Source organism: Myotis yumanensis, unplaced genomic scaffold, assembly GCF_028538775.1.
Source record: "Myotis yumanensis isolate MYYU_CA2020_CCGP unplaced genomic scaffold, mMyoYum1.0.hap1 SCAF_3, whole genome shotgun sequence".
NCBI classification, from domain to species: domain Eukaryota; kingdom Metazoa; phylum Chordata; class Mammalia; order Chiroptera; family Vespertilionidae; genus Myotis; species Myotis yumanensis.
The window spans coordinates 57,952,688-57,972,570 of NW_027223754.1; the positions used below are offsets into that span (position 1 = coordinate 57,952,688).

The 19,883-nt window shown below is 40.3% G+C and overlaps 1 protein-coding gene across 14 annotated transcripts in view; it reads right to left on the bottom strand.

The window, feature by feature from the left end:
• The window catches only part of SCEL (sciellin), a 123,796-nt gene that overhangs the window by 8,678 nt on the left and 95,235 nt on the right, over positions 1-19,883 (bottom strand). For all 14 annotated transcript variants that reach the window (XM_070408906.1, XM_070408904.1, XM_070408903.1 and 11 more), the window contains 5 exons: positions 10,886-10,948; positions 9,111-9,203; positions 8,312-8,383; positions 4,815-4,889; positions 848-956 (listed from right to left, as the gene is read on the bottom strand). In XM_070408906.1, the coding sequence (XP_070265007.1) occupies positions 848-956; positions 4,815-4,889; positions 8,312-8,383; positions 9,111-9,203; positions 10,886-10,948 (412 nt within the window). The remainder of the gene's footprint in view (positions 1-847; positions 957-4,814; positions 4,890-8,311; positions 8,384-9,110; positions 9,204-10,885; positions 10,949-19,883) is intronic.

Below are 19,883 nucleotides of genomic sequence, written 5' to 3' on the forward strand. Positions count from 1 at the left end.
CTGCTCATTAGATCTACCAATGCCCAGAAATCATCTCTGAGAGTCTTGATTTAATTAGTACTGGTCCCAAGCATTCTATTTTTCTTCTAACCTCCCAGATGATTTTAATGTGCAGTCATTAGTCTAGTCAGCTTCTTAATTTTTACAGATGACAAAACTGAGGCCAAGTTAAGTTAGGTGACTGTCCCAAAGTCACACAGCCATAGTTAGTGACAGAGTTAGAAAACTTGAACTCAGATCTTTAGATTCCATTTGAGTGCCCATCCAGTTACACAAAAAACTAAGATGTTGACCTACTCAATGTTATTTTGAGAAATAAAAGCAGTGAAATATGAAAATGTAAACTGTGAAGCATTCTACTATGTAAGCTTTAATGCTATTATACTGACCACAACTAACTCGTTAATCGTGCTCTCAAAAGCAGACTGAGTTTCAACTGCTGTTAAGCTTATCATCCTAACTGATAGCACTCATAAAGAGCTGCTAGCTTTCTTCTCAACAGCTTTCGCACTTCATTATATATTTTATGCAATGCATGATTTATTAAAATGTTGCAAAAACTTTTATAAAGAAAACAAGTGTTTATCTTTTCATAGGTTTAAATCTCTAGGGTAGGAGGAATAAATGTTCCAGTAATCAAATCTAAGCCTAACGCCAAGCCAGTAATTATAAACCTTTGAGGTTAGTCTAAAGAACTCTGAGAAATACTTAAGCAGTGCATTATTAATGTGGACGAGAGTGTTTCTGAAAGCTTTAACTTCATCTCATGTATTTCATTAAATAATTATTTTTATTCCAGTCATTATGCAATTTTATATTTAGTTAAATACAATCAACATATCCTTACCTTGAAGCAAGTGGAATGGCAGCAAATTTGTAATTCATCTAAAATCATTTTGGTTTTTGTGCCCAAGGGCTTTCGGCAGTAGGTGCACATATCTCTTTCAATGACAGACCTAGAGAGATATTAGCAATTAAGAATAAATTTGTCATCACACAAAAGACAGATGTATTCCCCCATAAAGTCATATGGAAATGATGTTAATTTTGTTGATACTTTAGGAAATGGTAAAAATTGAGGAAAGTTTGAGATTTTACTTATTTTAGTGATAGAATTGATTCTTCTACTTACCTCAAAATAATATCAAAGGATTAATAGAAAGGAAGGTCTCAAATTATTAATTCATTAGCAATCAAAAGTGCATCTGGACAGGGCAAAGATAATTACAGTTTCCTAACTGAACTAATTCATAAATGCCCCTTGAGGCTCAAAGAGGATTTTGAATTATTAATTTATATATATCATAGAAAAATTATACTATAGATTAATATAAAATTTTAACTCTCAGAACATTCAATAGGACAAAATAGAACTTCATTCAAGAGTGTGTTGGTAAATTCATAAACGATAGACCCTTAGTACCCTAAGGTCTAGGGGTCTAGTCATCAAAATGCTCTCCTATGACACTATGCTTGGTATCATTAAAAGACAGAATACTGGGCTACATTCTGTGACAAAATTTATATTCTCCAATATGATATAAGACCCCTGCACACACAAATTTGATGAAGAAAAAAGAGTTTTATTATTTACTTTGGAAAAATAATGTTTAATAATAAATGAACTGTACATATTTAATCAGCAAGTCCAAAAAGACCTTGGGTCACAGCAGAGCCTTAAGAAAAGCCAATAATTATGTGATGCTTTTCCTTTTGGAAGATCTCAGGACTGCCTTAAATAGCACCTTGAGGACTTCACTAGTTTCAGGATTGTTGGCATGCAGGCCTGAAATTTTCAGAGCTGGTAAGTAATGGAGTGGTAAAATAAAAACAGCCAGTACTTATATAGTGCTAATACGCTTGATAGGTACAGTACATTTTCCATGCACTTTGCTTATTTAAACTCAGTTATTCTTCACATCTCTGAGAAGCAGATGCTATTCTTTTTATCATCATTTTACAGAAGAGTAAACTGAGGCACAGAGGGTGCCTGACAGACAGTGAGTGAGTAGCAGAGGTAGGGTTTAAGCAAGGCCGCATGGCCCCAGGGTCCCTGTGCTACCTTTGGGCCTGCCCATGAGGACTGCTGGGCTCACATTGTTGACATGAATGAGTCATACCCAAGAGCCAGGATGATCCTGTCATCTAGCTCAGGACTAGAAGCAGAGAGGAGGGAAATGAAAGGGAGGAGGAGGTGGAGAGGAAAGGGATTGGAGTAGATAAGGTTGTCTGGCTTTCCACGTTCAGCCAGTCAAGTAACCTCTTCCTAACCCTTATGTATAGAAATAACAACTTCCTCTTGCATCTCACTCTATAGCTACTTGCTTATATAATCCTCGCAAATATTTTCCTATGGACTCTACACATATGTACACACACTTCATGTCCCATGCAAGCCCTTCAAGAGTAGAAGACAGGCACACTCTATCATTCACCCATTCCAGAGGCACTGAGCTAGGAGCTGGGAATATAAAGAAGAATGAGACAGTCTCTTCCAACCAGAAGCTTCTTGTCCACTGGGGTGGCCAGGTGTGTGACTAGATGATGGCAGCATATTATAGACGTGTGGAAAGAGTTCGGAGAGAACAGCCAAGGGAGCAGCTAATCCCAGGTGACAGCAGGAAAGGCTTGTGGAAAAGTGTCATGTGACTTACAGCTTGAAAAAGAAGGAGCCCTCTAGGTGCGCTCAGTGAGGTGGGGAGGGGCATGATGGGGGATTCCGAGCAGAGTGACCAGGCTGTACCAAAGTGCTACTCAATGAGGGTGTCTGAAGTGATTGAACAGTAGTCAACATGCAGGAGCAGGTTCTGAAGGCCATAAATTATGTGCAGAGGAGTTTGTCTTAATCCTGTGAAGTGGGAAGCCGCTTTAAGTGGGATTAGTGTGCTTCGATAAGAACTGTGGGGACATGGCTCATGTCACACAATAATCAACATAAAAAGTTGCTGGACTGACTGGTCTTAATAGAAAATTGACTTCTGCTTTCATGACTAAGAAAAATCTCAAGGGCCACTTGAGAACCAGGACTGACAGTCTTCATATTAAGAGAAATACTTCTATGAAGAATATTTTCCTTCCTTAAGTTAATACTAAAGATATGATCCCAGGGAAAGCTCCAGTGTTGGTATTGTCCTTATTAAAATCACACTGTTAGTCAAAGGTGTTTTCTAAGTATGTGAGGGATCCAGCTCTGGTATTTGGTCACCTAGGCAGTACCTATCTCTCACACTTGTGTAGTACTCCTCAAAGAGCAAAGACTTAAAGTTAAGGCACTGAGAGCATTAGTAATGGGCAAAATTTTATAAAAGTGACAGAGGGGATATAATATCTGTTTTGTTGTTAATCCTCACCCGAGGATATTTTTCCATTGATTTTTAGAGAGAATGGAAGGGAAGGGGAGAGACAGAGAGAGAAACACCTATATGAGAGAGATACATCATTTGGTTGCCTCCCACAAGCTTCCCGACCAGGGCTGGGGATTGAGCCGTCAACTGAGGTCCGTGCCCTTGACTGGAACTGAACTCAGGACCCTTCGGTTCACGGGCCAACAACACTCTACCTACTGAACCAAACTGGCGAGGGCAGGAGATACAATTTTGATGCCTGGTCCATCCATATTTTCCTTAGCAAACAGAACATAGGTTCATGTTTTTCAGAAAACATTTATTGCCCTTGCCAGTTTGGCTCAGAGGATAGAGCGTTGGCCTGTGGAACGAAAGGTCCTGGGTTTAAATCTGGTCAAGAGCATGTACCTTGGTTGTAGGCTCCTCCCCGGCCCCAGTCAGGGCTCCTGCAAGAGGCAGCCAATAGATGTGTTTCTCTCATATGGACGTTTCTCTCTGTTTTTCCCTCTCTCTTCCACTCTCCCTAAAAATCAATGGAAAAACATCCTCGGGTGAGGATTAACAAAACAAAACAAAACAGAAAACATTTATTGAGTAACCGGTCGTGCCAAGCAACTCATTATGAGTCGAGGTTGTGCATAAAAATTAGATATGTCTTTACCTACAATGAGCTTATTCCCGGGCTCTTCTATAGAGAAACACTGTCAGTAGAACATCGGACATTTGCATTACAGCTGGTTTCTAGTGGTTGGGATATAATGCTAATTATTTATTTTCATTTCTTCCACTGGCAATCTGCTGGCCACACTCTCATGAGTGTCATCTATGTGCCCCACTGAGCATTAAATGTTAAAGGGTGATCACTAACAGCAAAAGCCTGGGGTCGGTTTACCAGCACAAAATTGATACTCATTGTAACCCCTCCTGGGAACGGGGTGTGGGTCCAGAGTGGGTCATGGCAGCATATCCACACAGCTGTTTGTAAGGTGAGATGGCTTTAGAAAACCGCGGTGAGGGAGGGCTGAGGATACAGTCTAGTGATGCAATGAGACCTAGACTCTCATAATGTGGTGGTACTGGGGCTCCTGGGAATCATCAAAGCAGAGGGGCTGTCCTGCGGGGCAGCTGTAAGGCACAGAAGCTCTATTGGAATAAAATGCATGAGCAGCAGCCCAGAAGCCAAGGAACAAATTCATGGGTGCAGAGGTTGTAGTACTTCACACACAGGCTGGGGCCAAAGCAGTTTCACAGATGTTCGTATGGGAAATAATACAAATATTAATAAGTAATAATATAAGAATAAATTCTGTTTCACATACTCAAAACTGTAACCTACCTTGGCCCCACCCTGTATATAACAATCACCATCAGGAGCACCGTCTCCAAGTACAACAAACAACGAGAATGTATTAGTATGTACATAGATGTGTGTGCATAGAATTTTATGTATGGAAATATAGACATACTCACCTATCTGAAGTTGAATAAACAGTCTGTATGTATTTTCCAGAAATGTTCTCCTGGTAGCCATCCTTTGGTGATTTACTACAAACAACACATATGGACATGTGAGAACTGGGCTATTTCCCTAGTGTTAATGTATATACCTGTAGACAGGTGAGAAAGCGCGCACACCTCCTCATGCTGCCTTATTATTATATCCTTTGTGATGTTACAAGCCAGGACAATATACTAATAGCCTTTTTTCAATCTGGAGAAATATTGATACACAGCCATCTCCAAGTTCACACAGATAATGAGGCAAGAGGGCACAGCAAAATATGTCATTTTTCATGAAATTTATGCTTGCACCTCCCTCATTTATTTACCATAAGAAAGGTACCTGTAGTCTAACATAAAGGAAATGCACAAAGTGAGAGCCAGTGCAAGCACAGGTACATGTACATCGCTCACATGGAGAACTAGAGACCCTTCAACTTTTACACAAGCTATAGAAGATTTTATTTTTACTTGAATACATCCAATAAAGATTAGTTTAGTGTGAAAGCAAAAATTTAAAAAGTGCATAATTTTTAAAAGTCCTCCATGTTTCATTTCTTAGGTGGCTCCAGTTTGTAAACGTCATTGTTTCCTGGAAACAAATGAAATCTGTAATGCACCAACCAACTGGCTGCCCATAATTGCTTGCCAGGTACATATGTTACCTGGGCATATATTAGGAATGGAAGCAATATGCTCCTAGTGTGAGCAATACACCACTGCCCTCCTTTGGGATTTTTTTAATGAGAAAACTCTCTTTCCCTCCCAATTGCCTGTAGGCAGACTACTGTCAGAAATAGACTCTATATTATGGAACACATAACCCACAATGCTAAATAGGAGTTTGCACATATTTTTGCATGACACGTATAACATTACTCCCATTTTAATGATGGGGAAACTGAGATTTGAAGTGGTTAAGCAGCTTTGCCGAGGCACACGGTCAGTAAATGACAAAGATTCAATCCCAAGTTTGATTCCAGGGCCTTGGCACTGCACTTCACCATCAGTGTAGACTTTAGGGAGAATTGGATTCGGTGGAAAAATCAAATTTGGAGACTGCATTTTATAACATAAATTATGTGTGGGGTTTAGAAACTTTTTTGGATAGTTGTTCACCTTCTGACACTGAATGGACTGAATTTCCTTGAGTCTCCTCCCCTCAGAAGCCCTCCCAGATGCTCTGCTCTTTGGTTTCTTTGAAATGGGCTCTGATTAACACGTCACCTATATCTGCATTTGCATGCCCTGCCGTCACATTACCCCACAATCAGACTAACTCTTGTTTTTATTCTCCTTGAAAATCAAATGCACACTTCCCTGGCCTTGGTTGATGTTTTCTTCACATCCATCACACAACCAGCAGATTTTGTGGGACAACAATTCCCTGGAATTTGGGCCAGAGTATATCTACCAAAAGATATACCCCTTATTTCAGATAAGTGGCAAACAACAGTGGATACTACCATTTAATTAAAGTGCAAGTCCAAATTAGCATAGAAATTCTTGTGTGATTTTATAAAGCTAATTATACCTATACTAGAGGCCCGGTGCACAAAAATTTGCACACTCGGGGGGGAAGGGGGGGGCCCTCAGCCCGGCCTGTGCCCTCTCGCAGTCTGGGACCCCTTGGGAGAGAGTGACCTGCTGGCTTAGGCCTGCTCCTGGGTGGCAAGGGCACGCCCAATCCCTAGGTGCAGCCCCTGGTCGGGCTCAGAGCAGGGCTGATTGGGGAGTTGGGGCGCCGCCCCCTGTCATGCACAGAGCAGGGCAGATTGGGAGGTTGCGATGCCACCCTCAGTCACGCTCAGGGTAGGGCTGATTGGGGGATTGGGGCACCACCCCCATCACACTCAAGGCAGGATCGATGGGGAGGTTGCGGTGCTACCCCCTGTCATGCACAGAGCAGGGCCAATCAGGGGGTTGGGGCGCTGCCCCCTGTCACTCACAGAGCAGGGCCCATCAGGGAGGTTAGGGCTCCGTACCCTGTCACGCACAGAGCAGGGCCAATCAGGGGGTTGGGGAGCTCCCCCCTGTCATGCACAGAGCAGGGCCGATCAGGGGGTTGAGGAGCTCCCCCCTGTCACGCACAGAGCAGGGCCCATCAGGGGGTTGGGGAGCTCCCCCCTGTCATGCACAGAGCAGGGCCGATCAGGGGGTTGAGAAGCTCCCCCCTGTCACTCACAGAGCAGGGCCGATAGGGGAGTTAGGGCACCGCCCCTGTCACACACACAGCAGGGCAGATCAGGGGGTTGGGGCGCCGCCCTCTATCACCCACAGAGCAGGGCCGATCAGGGGGTTGGGGTGCCGCCACTCTCACACTCAGGGTAGGGCCGATGGGGAGGTTATGGCTCTACCTTGTCACACACAGAGCAGGGCCTGTGGGCAGGGGGTTAGGGCACCGCACCCTGTCACACACAGAGCCGGAGGACGATCAGGGGGTTTGGGCGCTGCCCCCTGTCATGCTGATCCGGTGCCAGGAGGCCTCGAGGCTCCGCTGATCCCAGTGCTGGGAGGCATATTACCCTTTTACTATATAGGATAGAGGCCTGGGGGCCGGCTGGTTTTCCCTGAAGGGTGTCCTGGATCAGGGTGGGGGTCCCCACTGGGGTGCCTGGCCAGCCTGGATGAGGTGATGATGGCTGTTTGCAGCTGGTCACACACCCTTCAGGGTGGGGGTCCCCACTGGGGTGCCTGGCCAGTCTGGGTGAGGAGCTGAGGGCTGCTTTCAGGCTGGCAGTTGACTGAAGCTCCCAACCGCTCCTTTTTTTCTTTTTTTTTTAAATTCTGGGCCAGCTTTAGCTCTGGCTCTAGCTCTGAGGCTTCCGCTGCTGAAAGCAGGTATCTGGTTTGTTTGCGTTCTATAATCGAAACAATGTATAACTCCAGCTCTGAGATCCCGGCTGGCTGAAAGCTGGTTTCTGGGGTTTTGTTTAGCTTCTATATTTGTTACAATGTTTCTTAGAGTTGCAGCTCAGAGGCCGGCAAGTCAGGCAGGGAACATTGGAGTCTGCAGTCATTGGAGCAAGCAAGCCTCATGTTCGCTTCCAGCTGCCTGGCTGCCGGCCGCCATCTTGGCTGACAGTTAATTTGCATAAGGATATGCTGATTAGCCAATGGGAAGGGTAGCGGTCGTACACTAATTACCATGTTTCTCTTTTATTTGTGTAGATAGTCATGTTCTCACATAAATATATATGAAAACTTTCAAATGGCTATCCTGTTATGTATGCATGTGCTATATTAAATTATTAGTCTATAAAATGACTTTTTATGATTATTTGATAACTACTTAATATTGGAAACATTATGAAGAATATTATACCTAGAATCCAATGTACTCTTAAATGGTCTTCTATTTGAAAAAAAATATATAAGTACACTTTAAAATAATACCATTTCTTCTTAAACATAGATCATTTCAAAATTGTAAGTATAGAAAAATATTTTAAATAAATTTCCAGCACCTGTTCTCCACATATGTTCTCGTGTACACAACAGTATCCTTTGGTCCTGCAGGCCCGGTGTCAGCATTGGAACTGGGGAAAAACATTGAGTTTATATTTAAAGTTTATGTACAAGAATAATAAAAAATAACAAGGCTATTATTCAATCCAATGCAAAAAAATACTATATTACTTCTAAGCTATTACCTTTGAAATATAAACATTAAAGTGGTATTAATTTATTTCTGCAAAATTTCCTGTCTCCCATTTTATTCCTGCCTTCCATTGGCTTGGCCTACTTCTAGAATACTAATATGAAAATTGGTCACTCACTAAATCTGCTGTAGAGCATGAAGATTATTTTGAGTATTTGTGCACTATGTTTTAGTGTCTTTAATGGGACATTTAGTTTCCCTGATGTCCCATTCATATTTCCAAACCATACTTGTCCCCCCAAATCTCAAACAAAAATGGACCTTAACTAAACATAACATCTGATTTTAATGAAACCTTTAAATCTAGCTAAAGAATGTCAATGCCAATGTCACAATCATGCTTTAAATAAAATAACAACAACAAAAAATACACCATACTGTGGACTTTTTAGAGAAAAGTTACATTTTACACCTTCTTATCCATATGTCCCAATTTACCAAGGACCAAGTTGCTAACTCAACACCTTTGTGTAAGCCTGTTTAGCCACTAATAAAATGAGAAATTTCTGCATTTGAAAAGAAGGGTCAGGTTGTATATGTGATGTTTATTAAAAACAGAGGAAGAATAGTCCTGTCATTTGTTTTATCATTGACCATGATACTACCTGAAATTCTTCCTAGCTTCATAAGAATGGGTAGTCGTTCTGGTGGACCGGTTGTTGGGAGCATCAGTCAATCCATTGATTTGGCCGTCTAGCCTGAGAAAGCAAACAAATATTTGCCACTTAAAAATCAAAGCCACTTGGAATTTTTCTTATCTTAAATTTTTTTTCATTTTATTAAAATTCCATTCAAGTAACAGGAACCCGTTTACGTTTGCTGGGTTTCTGCACAGGTACACAAGCAGAATACATGTCCTATTTTACTTATTCACAGAAACCACCTTTAAGAATAATCTTTAGGCATATGACACATTATCTAGTACTATGATGGAATACTTTTTATTAAGGGCAGGGACCACCTGAACTTGGTCCTGGTAACATTTTCACAGCAGCAGTGCAATTTTAGAAAGCTTTTCATGTACAATATATCTGAGAGTTCATCAATTTAATGAAAATTATCCAGAGGTTGCTTGGAGAAATTCCAGTTTTCATTTTCTTTTTAATGGAAAGCAATTCTTTGAATATTGTAGAAGAACTTTGACTTAGATTTCTGCTAATCTCAAAAATGTCACTATGCTTAACAAAGTATAGGCATATTTGCTTTTTCCTATGAAACAGAGAAAAATTCTAAAGCAAAAATAGTGAAAGGTTTAGCTCATTATTCTCCTCCATGTTAGTAAACTCAAATATAGAAATGACATGAAAACCAAAACGAAAGTTTAGCTGCCTCCTGCACGCCCCACACTGGGGGTTGAGCCTGCAACCTGGGCATGTGCCCAGACCAGGAATCGAACCGCGACCTCCTGGTTCATAGGTCAATGCTCAACCACAGATCCATGCTGGCTAGGTGATGTGATTGAAAATTTACTCCTTCATTTTATCAAAGGTTTTCTTAATACAAGAAGAAGAAGGAGGAGGAGGAAGAGGAGGAGGAGGAGGAGGAGGAGGAAGAGGGAGATGATTTGGGGAATTAAGAGGACAGAAACTACCTGTTAGATCTGTTAGATGCAAGAGCCTTCTATACAATCTGGGAGGGGAGGGGATGGAATAAGTAACCTACCTCTTTTCCTGATTTTCTATTCTCTGCACAAAATATCAACAATATCACTTCTTTAGATTAAAAAACTTTTTAACAGAAAAGGCAGCTGCACCTTAGGAAGATAGAAAATAGGACCCTATTGTTTTCCCGGTTCCCTCTCTATATATGGGGGAAACGAATTGCTACCATGGAATAATTTTTTATTCTTTCTTAATTTAAACAGTCTGTAACAACAATAAAGGATAGTTTCTACCCAAACCTTCCTATAAAAGCAACCAAGGTACAATAGTTTTAAAGCCATTATACTGTGTGGTATAAAGAAATTTCAAAATTAGGTCCTGTTTTGTGGCTGTGATGAATTTGTGTATTCTTTTAGCACCAGGCATCCAAGGAAAATATTCTCAGTGTGTTTTCTGCACCACTGAAAATCTACCAAGCAACAGTAAGTAAAAATAAGTCTTCACAGGCCAAGTGCAGAAATTTGAATTGTCATGATGCCTTTTATACTAAGCAATAGAACAGCAGGCTTTTAGTCAGAAATTTTAACAGAATTTGAATTTTAATAATGTTTTCCTATATCAGCTTATTAATCACCTTGTACATTGTTCTGTGTTGAGATAGTATTTGTACTTAAATACCATACTATAGTGCAATTCCTTAGAAAACATTTCAAGTTTACATAATTTATGCAGGGTCAGATAGAATTCATAAAATAAAAGTAAATTAAATTAAGCCTTACCTTCCATTCTTATTTTTGGGTACATTAGAATTTACTTCAATTAAATTTTCCAGGTCCCGATCTCTATAGAAAAAAAATAAATTATATACATATATATTTTTAGTTACAATATAATTTTAGGAAAATTATCTAGGATAAGCACTGTATTATTTCATATAGGAAATAAAAAAAAACAGAATAAAAACTTTAAAAATCAGTACACAACCTTAGACATAGATATTGTAGTATAAAGCTATGGGACATTAAAAATCTGACATTGAGCTGTTGATCTATACAACTCAAGGATGAGAGCATGATGTTATGAGACAAAGAACTAATCTTTGGAAGGTTTGAGAAATCTGGTCTGGAAAGAAACAACTGATTGATATTCATTCAGTGAATATTCAATGAGCACCACTTTGTGTCACAAAGTACTAATTGCATATTTCCATATGGATTATCTCATTCGGATCTCACAAAATCTTGCAGGACAGCATCTGGGGCTCAGAAAGGCTAAGTGAATTTTCCAAGGTCAATTAACTAATTTGTAAAAGAGTCAAGATTTGAGGCTGAGCCACCTGTCCATCTGAAATCAATGCTTGGATATTTAATTAGAGACTTCATTCCAGCTTTTTGGATTACAGGAACATGAAAAATCAACACAAAATTTGAATCAATAATTCATAATGTGCAGGATAAATGGGACAATTAGACTCTTAAATTTTGGGCTACATTTATGATTTGACACACTTTCATAAGTTACAATAAATATCCTGTGGTATGTGATTTATATATTAGTTATTTATAGTATATCTTTGCTATAACACTGATCATTCCTGATTCTCCTCTCTGCCCCATGAATTTGGAAAAGCCTTTGTCATGAACTTTGTTGGTTAAGAACATAGTTTAAGAGTTTGAGTGGCCTGGCCAGCGTGGTTCTGAGCATCGACCTATGAAGCAAGAAGTCATGGTCAGATTCCCAGTCAGGTCACATGCCTGGGTTGCAGGCTCGATCCCAGTGTGGGGTGTACAGGATTCAGCCAATTAATGATTCTTAATGTTCTCTCTTATCATTGATGTTTCTATCTCTCCCTCTCCCTTCCTCTTGAAACTCAATTATATATATATTTTAAGAGTTAAAGTGAGGCCATCTATTCCCCTATTTCCTTGGGCAAGTTTGACAACCTATCTAAGCTTCCTTTTGTAAATGAGGATAATAAAATCTAATCTTATAGGGTTGCAGTGAGAACAAATGACTTAATGTAAATAAAATTTGTGGGCACAATGACTACAATTGTAGGTGAACTGAATAAGCATAGATAAATGATAGTTAAGAGAATTGTAGTTATTTACAGTATATCTGTGCTATAACACTGATAGTAGGTGCGATTGATTCCAAAATTTTGAGGGTCTACTGTTTCATTTTTCTCTCTTTCTTTTAAATTTTAACATCCTTAGAATTTCAGTTTTTGTAAATCTCCCTTATGATCCTGAATAGTAGACTTAAATAAGGTTATTTTACATGGAATCAGTATAAGGAATCTCACTCACAAAATTAATATTTATATGGATGAAAAATAATATTCAAAATTATCTTATATATGAAATAAGATTTGATATTCTTTTTTATAACACCCAACCATTGATAATTGATAAATCTGCAAGTTAGTCAACATTCCTTAGCTACACTTACTCCTCACATTTAAAATACTAGTTGTACACTTTTAGTAGGAAATATGCCAATTAATATATGTAAAATGTATAGGATTTCAACAGAAATCTCTCAGAAGTATCAAAATCATTTGACTCTGCAGCCTGAATATGTAAAATTCAAAAAATGGCTTCCTCAACGTAACTGCTAGAACTGTATAAGGAAACCTCCTAGATTACATCCTTCAAATTCAGCAATGGAGACCAAAGGCTTTGCATTTGCCTAACCCCTGATGGTCCCTCACTACTCCCTAGTGCCACGTTATTGGCCTCCGGGGTCACTGTACTATCTTAATAGCCTAGGCATGAAGTGATTCTGCCCTTAACATTTTTTAAAATATATATTTTATTGATTTTTTACTGAGAGGAAGGGAGAGGGATAGAGAGTTAGAAACATCGATGAGAGAGAAACATCGATCAGCTGCCTCCTGCACACCCCCTACTGGGGATGTGCCTGCAACCAAGGTACATGCCCTTGACCGGAATCGAACCTGGGACCCCTCAGTCCCCAGGCCGATGCTCTATCCAGTGAGCCAAACCATCTAGGGCTGCCCTTAACATTTTTAAATAACACTTCACTAAATACTTGGGGATAATGGAATAAAAAAAGTGGAGTATCACGGTATTCCATAATCCAGCTTCCTACGAATGCCAAACTAGGGAACACCATAGTAAGTAGTGAGAGATCACGAGGGAATGTGAATCTTGAGAAATTAAAATTTTGTCCCAGAAAGTGATTCTCTGCTAACCCTGGATGAACTGAGAACCTTTTTCATTGCAACTTGAGAGTGAGACACATGGCCATGACCTTATTCCTTATTTTGGGATGTTGTTATAAGTTAAATAATACCCCACCACCACCACATTCATATGTTGAAATCCTAATGACATGTCAGAATGTGACTTTATTTGGAGATAGGGTCTTTACGAAGGTAATCAAGTTCAAATGAGGTATTAGGATGCCCTAATTCAGTATGATTGGTGTCCTAATAAGAAGGGGAAATTTAGACTCAGACACACACAGATGGAAGACACTGTGAAGACACAGGTTGAAGACAGCCTTCTATAAGCCAAGGAGAGGGACCTAGAACAGATCCTTCACTCACGGTCTTCAGAAGGAACCAACCCTACTGACACCTTGATCCTGGACTTCCAGCCTCCAAAACTGTGAGAAAATAAATTTCTGTTTTAGGCTATCTAGTCTGTGGTTCTGGTTACAGCAGCCCTAGCAAACTAATACAGATCTGCTTCTGCCCTCACAACATGATTAGGTTTAGTTTCTCAGCCCAATGGTGGGCATCCTCACTTCCTCCAGCATGTTTTACTCCTGCCTGTTGCAGGTACTGTGTTTTCTTCTCCACTCCCACTCCCCACTGCCACTTCTTCCACCTCCTCCTACACTTTTCCCATTCCCTGCCCGCCAAGTCTTTTTGGATCTTAGCTATTTTGAGGGAGAATGGGAATGGATTTGAACCTGAGGAAAGAGAAGAAACTAGAATCTTACAAATGCAATAGTTATAGATAGATAATTCAAAATTGGAACCTATGCATGCCTTCAAAGAAAAACATTCCCAAAGTGGCCTCAGAGTGAATCATTGAATAAACCATATTATTAGTGGAGTTTTCAACAAACAGTGTCACATATCAATTTGGTAGGGGGGCTTATAAGATTTAATTCTGAATAGTCTACACTAATATTTAAAGCAAAATAAAAAGTTCTAGATTACGTAAAGTATAAAATGTGTATCTGCTTTGGTTGTTCATCCTGACTGGTGTCATTAGCTAGATTTGAAGATCCAGTAAAAGAAGTTCAGATTGCCCATAAACTTCTCAAGCTGAAGGATATAAAAATAAATTTCATTCTTTAATTAAGACCACATCTATTGCATCCTGTCTTTTACACTGTGGTAGAAGATAAAAAGCTGTGAGTCAAAGTGTGAAAAAAAGATTTTTATAGAAGCCTAGCCAAGTGCTTCAGGGTTGAGCAAAGGCTTAATTCTAAACCCTTTCTGTGTCAGTTGCACCTTATAATTGTATAGTTTATGAGCAGCTGGAATTAACTCAAAGAAAAACCATCACTTCTCTGTGGACACAGTGAGAAATGCTAAAAAGAAATTTTGTTAACCATAGCAACTAATAATGCTTTTCTTTATGTAGATTGCAAAATGTTTGGGAGAAAATATTAGTTGTCTGTTATGTAGAACCATAGCATAAATTTCATATATAATCATTTATCTGTGTTCTCCTTATGTAATTTATTTTCCACTGTCCTTTACAGAGCAGATTAAAGGGAAAATAGAGATTTGGGGGACCACGGTATTATTGTCTCATTTTATAAATTAAATTTATTGGCGTAACATTATTTAATAACATAATACAATTTTCAAGTATAAATTCTATAATTCATCATCTGTGTATTGCATTGTGTGCTCACCACCCAAAGTCTAGCCTCCTTCCATCACCATATATTTGATCCTCTTTAATTATGGTCTCTTATTACACAGTTTTTTCTAGGATAAGCATTGTATGAGAGAAAGTTATCAGCTCACTCCCAACTGCTCTTCCTCTCCCGTGAGATGTGGGAGGTAGTTATTAAAAGCCTCAATATGTTTCTCTCTCTTCAGCTTACTTAAATTGCTTTCGTAGAGTATCAAACACATTTGCAAAATTAAGAGTCTTCATATAAAAGTTTTACTATGTACTTCTTTCATGCCAAGAACTAAATCTGAGGCTTTAACTTTAGTGCAAAAGGAAAATTTGTCTCCCTGAAAGGAGTATAGATAGAATACTGTGAGATAACCATATAATTCTTCAACTCTGTTGACACCCCCAAATGGGCCCAGCTTTATATATTTTTATAACTCTTTTCAATGATGGAGTCATAAAGATTATATATTAAAGAAATTGACAGTTCCATAAAGAAATCGGAAATTTTAGATATTTTAAATATAAGATGTGACCAAGAATGCTAATGGTTCTAATTCACCATGGTTCACTGGGATTATGCCATGACCAGGAGATGATCACTGGCTAAAGGAGACCACTTAGAAGACACCAGATTCTTCATTCTGGTTTCACTCATGGGGCTCGGAATGTTAGAGCTGGAAAGCAATAGACTTTATCTAGGAGGAGGGTTATAAGGACTTGCTTAGTTTGAGATTTAGCCGCTAATCCACAGAATATTTATTAAGCACCTAATATGAGCCATGCATTGTACAATGTACTGTAGATAAAGGAGTGAACAAGACACTCAATATTACCATTAAAAATCCTCTAGTTGAAGAGAGATGATTAAGTAACCATTTCCCCTAAGAGACAAATGCTATGGGACAGAAAGGATGGAGAATTTGAGAACACCTAGAAGGACTGATACAGATGTGATGGCAGCGGGTGGGGCCTTCTGGAGCCCGAGAGATTGATACCTAAACTGAGACCTGAAGGATAAGCAAAAGTTAACCACACAATAGCCCTGAAGGAGGCCTGAGGAGTGTGGGTAAGTTAGGGTATGTGGGTGGAACATAATAGAGGATGTGGTGAGAAGACCTGTGGAGGCAGGATGGGGTGGGCTTTGGAAAGCAGGTGAAGAAGTGTGGACATTATCCAATGGCAATGGCAATGGGAAGCCATTTAACCAGAAGAATGAGGTGATCAGATTGGTGTTTTAGAAAAATCACTCTACAACGTGGCCAATGGACTGCAGGGTAGAAAGTATGACAGGCGGCTGAGGAATTAGTTAGGAGACTGCCCAGTCATCTAGACTATAGCAGTCATGGGGCTGAGGAAATATCTCAGTTCCTGAGATAATTAGAAGCATCCAAGTGACTTATTGATTACGGGGGATGAAGCAATGGAGAGTCAGTGTCACCCTCTCCCCCACCCTCTAGCTTTCTGACTTGAGCAGAAATATGGGAAATGTAAATTAGGAAGGAGCTCTTGTTGGAATACTGAAAGCTCGGAGGTATGTCTCAGCAAATGGGAAGCCCTTAAAACGATGGAAGGGTAATACTTCCAATAGTTCAGAGTATTTTTTCTACGTCAGATGAAGGATGCGCTTTCTAACTGCAAAGGCCTAAATGTCACAAAATGCTTCCCAACCTTCATTTGGGAGCAGCAGTTTACAGGCTACAAATAATTGAATATCTCCCTTTAGTATCTCTTATTTCATGAAGATATGAAACTGTCACTGCTAAGGCCTGCAGTTTCTCCTTGAATAGATGAAAATTCTGGGCACATCTGTATTTGTTTGGGTTGCTGTGTTCTTAGAAGGAGCTCAGGGACACCTGCTTACATTCTGATCAATGGCTGAAGCTTATTCTGCCCCTAACTGCGAATGAAATACACAGCTGTTGGAAATGTCAGCAAAGTCCCATAAAGAGAACTCGGATTCGCTGCTGTTACACTATTAAATAATCAGTGTTCACGTCACATTGAATTGGATGTAAAAGTGCCTTGTGGCTGTTATTCCCACTGGGAGGCACTTTAAAATGACCCCTCTCCCTTTACCCCCTGAAATCAAGCAGCCAGCATAAATACATGATAGATACAGTGGCTGAACCAACGGAAGGAAGTCACTTTTTTTTCCAAATAGGCAGCTTAGTCTTCCTTGCTCAGCTGTTTTGAGAAAATTCTTGAACATCCAAGCTGATTATCATCAAATCTGGTGTAAATACTAAAGAATCATCAGATATCAGGTTACATCTGTGGATAAAGCTGCCGTTTGAAAACAACATGAAGGCCAATATTTTTTTTTAAAAATTATAGAAATCCTATCTGTGTAAGAAAAATGTCTTCTTTTTATAGATATTTGTTATCAGGAGTTGCTGATAGAAACCATATTTTTATAAAATTAGCCTCTTCTAATAAAAGGCAAAACTCTTATGAGAAAGTTACCATGGTCTGCCAACATAGCACATTTGCTAGAGGGAGGGAAGGAAGGACAAGAAAGTTAGAAGGAGGAGGTGAGGGGTGGAGGGAGGGAGGGAGGGAGGGAAAGAGAACATTTTATGGAATGGCCCACTGAGGGAAGAGTTTGCTATAGTAGCCACATGTGGTTATTAAACCTAATCACTCCAAAAACTGTTACTAATAAAAAGGAAATCTGCCCCAACCAGTACACTATGAAGAAATGGTTCTACTTAATAAAGATATTTTCATATGATTTTTAGTGGCAGAAGCAACACCAAAAGTCTGCTGGTATTTCAGCTGCTAGAAAAACTCTATGAGACAGTACTTTCTCTCCTCCCTCTCATTTTAACAATAACTTTCTAGAATTAATGTTTCTGGATGTAGTTCTTTAATTGCAGAGGTGGAGGGGGATAGAAGGGAAGGGACTGTACAGAGTGTAAAGAATTAAAAGAGAAGGAGAATCTGAGCTGTTTTAGCCACAGAACTTTTGCTTTTCTTGCCGATACTGATGTCACAAGGACCTGAGTTTAGGTCAAGAATGTATTTTCGCATCTTTGAGCTATAGCTTCCTCTTTTATAACATAGGGTGAATGAATATATTTCTCATGGGCTTGTTGTGAGGATTAAATATGTGTAAACTGCCAGTTACATGACAGGTGCCCAATAAATGCTACTGTCTAAGTAGCAACTGCCTTTGTACCTTCCTGCTTCAGAAGCCCCCACAACAGATAAAAACATACAGACAGAAAAAGTGGAAAAAAGCATTAATGTCGAAAACAAACTAGGAGACATAAGATCTAGATCAATGAGAATATAGCCCTGTCCATCCTCTTTCTCCTGTTAGATTAAAGCACTTTTCTGTGTCCTAATTGCTTTCTTCCCTGCAGAAGATTGAGACTATGATTTCCATCTATATATTTCCTTTGATAAAATTTCAAGTGACCGGAAACCAAGATGGCGGCATAGGTAAACACCGGAAATTGCTGCCTCTGACAACAACTTCAAAAATACAATGAAAAGACAAAATGGACATCATCCAGAACTATAGGAAGGCTGGCTGAGTGGAAATTCTACAACTAGAAGGAAAGAGAAAAGCACACTGAGACTCAGAGGAGCTGTGGAAGTAAAGTGCAGAGGTATGGAGGCTCGAGCGCTCGCAGAAAGGGGCTGGCACCTGAGGACGTGGCTGTCTTTTTGAATCGGGAGGTAATCACAAGCTCCTGACTGCTCTGAACTCTAGTTCTGGGAAGTCTCTGGGGACCCAGGACTCATACCGGGAGAAACTGGACTGTCTGGCAGCAGGCAGAACTCGGAACTTGAGGGCGACTTTCCCTCAGAGGTGCTTGCAGCAATTACTGGGACACTAAGACGCGGGGCCCCTTAGGGCAGGGCTGAGGATCAGCCATAGCTGCTTGCTCCGCCCTAGACCCCACCCCACCCAGAAGCTTTTGCATATGAATGCCCTGGCCCTTTGCAATCTAAAAATTACCTAACAAAATGCAGCTGGGCCAGTCAGACCCAGAACTTCCAAGAGAAGGCCCAAGGCCCCACAACAGCTTGCATTGCTTCACAGCTGGGCCTCATCTGGGCACCTCCAAACCCCAAACAAGGAAAGGGAATCTCCAGATCTCTTCGTAGCTCCTGCTGGGTAGCCTCAGGCAGAGGCTAAATTAGCACCTCCTTAGATCCAAGAGCCAGTGTACCCAGTGGTCAGAGTGGGACCATCCAGATTACAACTCCTCAGATCCATAAGGAACACACACAGGGGGCAGACTCAGTGAGCACCAAAGCCCCACTGAAGCAAGTGTTGCCCCAGAAGGGTGTCTTCAGCACAGAAGTTCTCCCACTGCAGACACAGCTGATTCTCACAGCCAATTGGCCTGGAGGTCAATTCCTCCCAGTGATACCTACAACAATCAAGGCTTAACTACAACAAGACTGTGCACAAAGCCCACAAGGGGGTGCACCAAGAGTGTCCACCTCAGGTAATTGGGGAGGCTGAGCCACTGGGCCCTATAGGACACCTAGCACACAAAGCCACTCTACCAACACAGGGAAGCATAAAAAATGTGGAGACAAAGAAACAGGTCACAAATGACAGAAATGGAGGAAAGCAAACGACTGGATATAGAGTTCAAAATCACGGTTATAAGGTTTTTCAAGAATTTTCTGGAAACCGCCGATAAATTTAGTGAGACCGTGGAGGATATGAAAAAAGACCAACTAGAAATTAAGCATACACTGACTGAAATAAAGAATAATATACAGAGATCCAACAGCAGACAAGAGGATCCCAAGCATCAAGTCAAAGATTTGAAATACGAAGAAACAAAAAATAGCCAACCGGAAAAGCAAAAAGAAAAAAGAATCCAAAAATATGAAGATAGTGTAAGGAGCCTCTGGG